This window comes from Triticum urartu, chromosome 3A, assembly GCF_056163025.1.
Source record: "Triticum urartu cultivar PI428250 chromosome 3A, HENAU_Tu73, whole genome shotgun sequence".
NCBI classification, from domain to species: domain Eukaryota; kingdom Viridiplantae; phylum Streptophyta; class Magnoliopsida; order Poales; family Poaceae; genus Triticum; species Triticum urartu.
The window spans coordinates 142,892,688-142,899,325 of record NC_141875.1 but is presented as its reverse complement, the minus strand read 5'-3'; the positions used below and the strand labels follow the sequence as shown (position 1 = coordinate 142,899,325).

The following is a 6,638-nucleotide window of genomic DNA, read 5'->3' as shown; positions in this document are numbered from 1 at the left end:
GAGAAGCAAAGTTACTCTACTATCCCTGACCCTCAGTACACAGACCCAAGCCGAGAATCCTATAGGCAAGGGTAGAACTGTAACTCCCCCTCACATTTCAAACAAATGCGTCCGTAAGACATGGTTCCATTCCCCTCCCAATTCCCGCCCGCCCGCCACCATTCATACCTCGTGGGCGCCAAATCACCTTCTACCCGGGAAGCTCCCTTCTCCCGAGCCGCGAAACCTCAGCCCCACCACCATGGTGCCCCCCACCGCACCAATTTCATAGCCGCCCTCCTCCCTAATGCCGGAGACACTGTCCATTTGCCGTCGTGCACTGGGCCTTGTGCCTCTTACTCCGTGATGCTGGTGCTGCCTCGACGACGGCCGCGTGTACCGTACCGGAGCCGATTCACCCCCGCCGTTGTTCACGGCGCCGGAGCGGCTCCAACTTCGGATCCGTCCAGAGTCCTGGAGCTGCTTCCGCGTAGCCGTCGACCGTCGCGATATCGCTCTTTCCCTGCCGCCGGTCGCCACCGCAACTGCGCCGGCCTCACCGACTCGGCAGTTGGACCTGCCTACTTCACCATGCCGCCAGATAGGTCGCACCCTCATCTCAAATCACTTTATTTAGGCATCAATTGTCTGAATTTTTATTCTGGGCCAATCGATTCCCAATGGGAAGCAACACCCCTCGAGGCGGCGGAGCTCCTAGGCTGCCGGTTGGCTGGTGTCTAACGTAAGGGTGCGGGGCCGCAAGTTCGCCGCGGAAGCAGCGTTTAGATGGCTATCTTTTAGAGTTGCGTGGGTTGAAGGTACTGCCGCTGCCAGATCTGAATGACGGGGAGTCTTTGTGGATTGGCCCGGGGGCGGCGCAACCACGGCAGTGCGGTGGGGCGGGGAGCGGGGTTTTGGCCGGGGCCACAGACGGCGGAGGCAGGCTGCTCTGCCATTGGTCGCTGGCTCTTCGGGGAAGATTCCGAACAGTGTCAGCGGGAGGCACAAGACGGCCAGCCATCCGGTGTAGATCGGACAGTACCAAAATAAAATAAAATCGTGTGACACCAATTTAGTCTTCAGTCAACAGACGTGTGACCACTCTCGTGCCTTGTTGTTGATCTCTTAGTGTATTTTTTCAGATCAAAGAGATATGTCGTTCTTAACATTATGCGTTATCTGTATCTTCAGACACACCGTCTTCCGACTCACCGCAGCTGCTCCAACAAGGGAAGCATACACCAGAAGGGAGCTATAGTCCCCACTCAACAGTTCCCTGCATCGAATGCGCGTGCCTGACATGGACAGCCACAACAACTGCAGGGCCATCGACAAGTTAGCACATGATGCTCACTCCTATGGATGGCAGCCAGATAGGTTGTACCCTCATCTTACTTGCGTGCAACATTTATGGCTTTGTTATTCATCTAAGCATGGAAAATAGATCATCACATTTCACTGTATATTCATGCTGATCTCTTACGGGTCTTGTTCAAGAGTTAACGCTGTTCCATAGTTCAGCTAAGATACTTGTTCTTTAGGTAACGTTGTTCCATAGTTATCATCCATCAGCCAATGCTATCCCACAGGCTGGTGATTATAGTATTCCACTTCTAGTATTACCTATATTGTTCTTTAATACTTTTCTGTGCCATCTAGTTAATCTTGAGTACAAATGATACATATTCTGTAGCTTTCATCTGTGTTCTCCCTTTAGTTTATGAGACTTGTTGCTGCTAGTTAACCCCAGTCCTACTATTTATGTCGTCTCCTACATGCACTCATTACATAAATCTAACTACTAGTTGTCTTCCATGCATGTCAGATATAATTGCACACACTGATATATCTAGAAGAACCTCACGGAGCAATGTAAAGGCCAATAAACTTGATGTCAATGATACCCAATATGATGGAACATGTAAAGGCAGTTCTTCAGAAGACTTGCAGAAAGATGATGAATCCTCTTCACCCCACAAGGTCCTTGCTCTAACTTGGCATGTGATATGGGTACAACATGCATATAATGTCCTAGAGTGTATCTACTCTATTGCAATGCCATGTGCTTAGCATGCTGATCATGCATGTAAATATTGCAGGGGTGGAGGCGATGACCTTGTGGCTGTTGTGCGGGCGGCGGGCGTGGTCGATGGCCGACGCGAGCTCCATGGCCGCAGGGGGTGGGGATGAGGGGCGGGCGACGAAGGTGGAGGTGGTGGCGGCAGCGAGGATTTGGCAGAATGAAGGTACAAGCAAGTGTCTATTGTTGTTTCATATTAACATCACCATTGCACACATTACCATTGATTCTTGTATTGTTTGTTTTGTAGAAATGAGCACTACAGGAGGTGGACCTTCAAGTTCTCATGCAGATGAGTTATCTTCAGATTCGGTTTGTATTCATTCATGCCATTTCTATCTAACTTACTATCTTGTCTTGTTTACTATATATCATTTATGCACTCCTTTACTACCTTGTCTTGTTTGTTGATATCAAACTTGCTTTCGTGCTTCATGCCATTCCTATTTTTCTTATTTTCAACTTGTGCTTTCATCCAGGAAAATGATGAAGTTTAGATAGCTTGATGGAACAAGGAAGAGATGGATTCAAAGGAGTCATCAGCTTGTGGCTTTGAACTTGCTATTTGATATCTTTATTATGTAATGGCTGTTATGTAATCGACTTGTTGAACTATGTGTGGACTTATTGAACTATATTGTGGACTTATCGAACCATGTTGCAGACTTGTCAAACTATGTTGCTTGTGTGTTTGGACTTGAGAAATATGCTGCTGTTATGTAATAATGTAATGAATGGATTACATGTACTCCCTCCTTCCATCTATATAGGGTCTAATGCATTTTTCAAGACTAACTTTGACCAAATATTAGAGCAATAATATATGACATGTAACTTACACAAAGCACACCGTTAAATTCGTGTGCGAAAGAAGCTTTCAATGATATAATTTTCACATTGTGCATGTCATGTACTATTAATCTTGTCAATAGTTAAAAACGGTCTTAAAAAATGCATTAGACCCTATATAAATGGAAGGAGGAAGTATATGTATATGTTGCTGTTTTGTGAAATGCAGCTGTTTTGTGAAATATGTATATGGAAAAGAATTCTATGAGACCAGGTCTCACGCGAGACCCATCGTGATGAATGACACGTGACATTTACAAATCACAAAGCATCCCCCACCCCCCACTTAAAATCAGGGAGGAGAGACATTAGATGCTTTGTGATTTGTGAATGTCACGTGTCATCCATCAAGATGGGTCTCACCTGCTAACTGTGAGACCTGGTCTCATATAATTTTTTCTCTATGTATATGCTGCTGTTTTGTGAAATATGATGTTGTTACTTAAAGATCACATGTATATACCATGCTACTGTTTAAAATGCTGTTGTTTGTTGAAATATGCTGTTTTTGTAACTTTTATACATAAGGATCAGGAGTTTCCGGGCTTTGGGCTTTTCAGCCGGGCCAGGCTCAGGCTTGTAAACGTGAATTTTTGTCGGGCTTTTTTCAGGCTCGGGCTTTACATTTTAGCACCGGGTTTTCTGGAGCCCGGCACGAAACCGGCCCGGCCCGAGAAATGCCCGGGTTTACACTATCGTACTGCACAAGTCGGGCCCTCCGTGCTTTCGATTTGGGACCGTGCCGACTTGCTGCGGCCACCCGTCGCGCTCCTGGTGGTGGGCGTCTCCCGTGCCGACGCGCGCCCACCACGCATTCCGTCGACGTGTCCGCCGCGTAAACCCATCCTCAGGCCTTATATTCCAGGGATCTCGACGAAGAAAACCCATCAAGCTAGCAGCGCGGCATTAAACTAATCTGACAGCGATCCCGATCGGTCACCACAACTCACACGACAGAGTCGTCGTTCGATCCGTCATCACAGCCATGGCGCAGCTGATGGACAAGGCCAAGGGGTTCGTGGCGGAGAAGATATCGGGGGTGCAGAAGCCGGAGGCGGACCTGTCGGACATGTCGGTGCAGCACGTCGGCCGCGACGGCGCCACCCTGTCCGGCCGCCTCGACGTGCGCAACCCCTACTCGCACACCATCCCCATCTGCGAGATCAGCTACTCCCTCAAAAGCGCCGGCCGCGACGTGGCCTCCGGGACCATGCCGGACCCGGGGTCGTTGGTGGCCAGCGACACCACCAGCCTCGACATACCGGTGAAGGTGCCGTACGACTTCCTGATGAGCCTGGTGAAGGACGCCGGCAAGGACTGGGACCTCGACTACGAGATGCGCGTCGGCCTCACCGTCGACCTCCCCATCGTCGGGAACTTCACGCTGCCGCTCACCAAGGCCGGCGAGCTCAAGCTCCCTACGCTCTCCGACCTCTTTTAAACTTACCGCCGCACCCAGCTAGTAAGTTCGACCGTGCCGTACTAGGCGCTGCGCTCTCCATCGGCCGTACGGGTGATGGGTAGTACTGGGCTGGGCGAGCGGGACGATCGATCGCTACCTAGCTCTGTTTTTACTTCGGATCGCGGTGTGGGTGTGCTGTGTGCACGGCGTAATAATGATGCAATGCGTGTTGTATTTCTAGACTTTTACGTGAATAAAATAAGCAGATGGGTTTACTCCAGAACCTGTTCGAGCAGTGCGCTACATCCAAAACGCCACAGGAGAGACGTGAAATGCTTAGACACAGGGCATGAGCTAGTATTCCGGTCGACGATCCGCAGCTTGCCCTTACGATCGTACCGGAGGCGGAAGGTGGTGATATGGAGCACGCAGCCGCCAGCGACACCAAACGCATCCTGAAACTCGACTCCATCGCCTGCCACGCAATCGACCAGGCAAAACCTGGCATTGCCCATGTACGTGAGAGTAGCTCCCTCCCCTTTCGCCAGTTGATGGCACGGGATCCACATCCTCTGCTCGTCGGCCATCTTCCAGTCCGGCCGCTCCGTGGTGGCGCCGCCGCTGCGGGAGGCGACCTGGCAGGAGCAGATGTAGCCGTTCTCGTGCAGCCCGACCCACGCGTCCAGCTCGGGGTAGAAGTAGCCTCGGCCTCTGAAAGGCAGCATCCACTCCCCGTGCCGCCTCCATTTGCCGCTCCTGGTGCCGACGGAGTACGTGCCGCACACCGCCCTGCTTCACGAGGACACGAATATGGTGCGCCCGTCCGGGTGCAGCGCGTAGGAGAAGATCATCCCGTCCTTGGTGAAGGGCGTCGGCATGCTTTTCCAGGACCAGTCGGTGGGCAGCAGGTCGTCGTCTCCGGTCGTCGGCGGCCTCGTCATCGTCTCGAAGGACACAGGCCGCTCCATGAGATGGAAGGCGAACGCGAACAGCGCGTCGCCGGCGCCGGAGGTCAGGAAGGTGTTGGAGCCGCCGAGCAGTGCGTTTGGAACGGGAGGGCCGATGGACAGTCTGGCGGTGTCCCTGTCGTAGAAGAGGGTCCCGGCGTGTATGTTGCTCGTGGCGATGACGTTGCTGCCCAGGGCTGCGAACCTCATGGCATGGCCGGGCTGCGAACCTCATGGCATGGCCGCGCTCAGGTGACAGTAGCCGGAGGACAGGGGGGCCGCTGAGGTCGGGACTGTCGGCGTCGATCTTGCGGATGATGAAGCCCTTGTGCCAATCATCTAGAACCAGATAGAGGCTCTTCTTCTGCTTTGTGCCGCTGTGGCCGGGCTGATCCTCGCTCTGCCTTCTTTGCTTAGACATCCCTCTCCTGATTGACTGAACCATGAATTACCAGAGGAACAGGTTGATATATAATCTTAACAATTCAGATGCCAGGAAGCAGTGGAGCGGAGGCTTTAACGACAGTGTTGGCCGAGTCCTGACGCTGTGTCCCGCTGATCTTTCTACTGATCTCAGGATGTACTGTTTATAGAGGTGCAGGGCAATACATGTATACTCCCTTTATCCCGTAATATAAGAACGTTTTTTATATAAATGTAGCGTCGAAAATGCTTTTATATTATGGGACAAAGGGAGTACCAGCTAGCTAGGACTTGCAACATAATCGATTTGAGACGGAACTACTGATCCGACTTGGTGATGGATTCTTGCACAAGCCAGACCTGAGACGTGCTTTTTTCATGAGGGAAACAAACACGAGACCTTCCCTTCTTTTCTTAAATGGTTGTTTGGATACTGGAAATTAGATGTGAGATTTTAGAAAACGAGTTTTTGAGGATTTTTAGAAGAAACCAGTTTTGGTTGGTTAGTTACTCTGTCAAGGTAAGTATACCCAGTACTTTGCTTGGATGGGAAAATTAGAAAAAACATGATTTTGAGTTCTTCCCAAACAATTCATGAAGGTGCGATGCTTCGGCTTGCTCTTGGCACCTACACGCACAGCGGCAGACAACCACACCGTAAACTGCTCTCTGGCGAGGGTGCACGGCCATGGCCGAGGCCGCAAGGGCGTGGTCGCGCTGCTCGCCTGATCGTGTTCGTCTTCGTCGCCGGTGTCATGCATGTTAGCTGAGGTTCCCATCAAAGAAGCATGTACATGCAGCTCACATAAAGCCCCTTGATTGATTCACAAGCCGGGCAGGCATGTAGCATCTAGCTAGCTGCTGGATCGATTAGCCGGTAACAGCAAAGCACAACACACATGCTAGAGAGGCGTGACGACGACGACGTAAAAGCTGGAGTATATGGACGCGACGGTGG

General features: G+C 51.2%; 1 protein-coding gene and 1 pseudogene across 1 annotated transcript; one reads left to right on the top strand and one right to left on the bottom strand.

The window, feature by feature from the left end:
- The first annotated feature begins 3,779 nt into the window (after positions 1–3,779).
- Positions 3,780–4,593, top strand: LOC125548187 (late embryogenesis abundant protein Lea14-A). The gene has a single exon (XM_048711858.2). It carries the CDS (start codon positions 3,894–3,896, stop codon positions 4,347–4,349), a length of 456 nt encoding a protein of 151 aa, XP_048567815.1. The 5' UTR covers positions 3,780–3,893; the 3' UTR covers positions 4,350–4,593.
- A 17-nt stretch (positions 4,594–4,610) lies between these two features.
- On the bottom strand, positions 4,611–6,340 carry LOC125548186 (uncharacterized; annotated as a pseudogene).
- Positions 6,341–6,638: the final 298 nt, after the last annotated feature.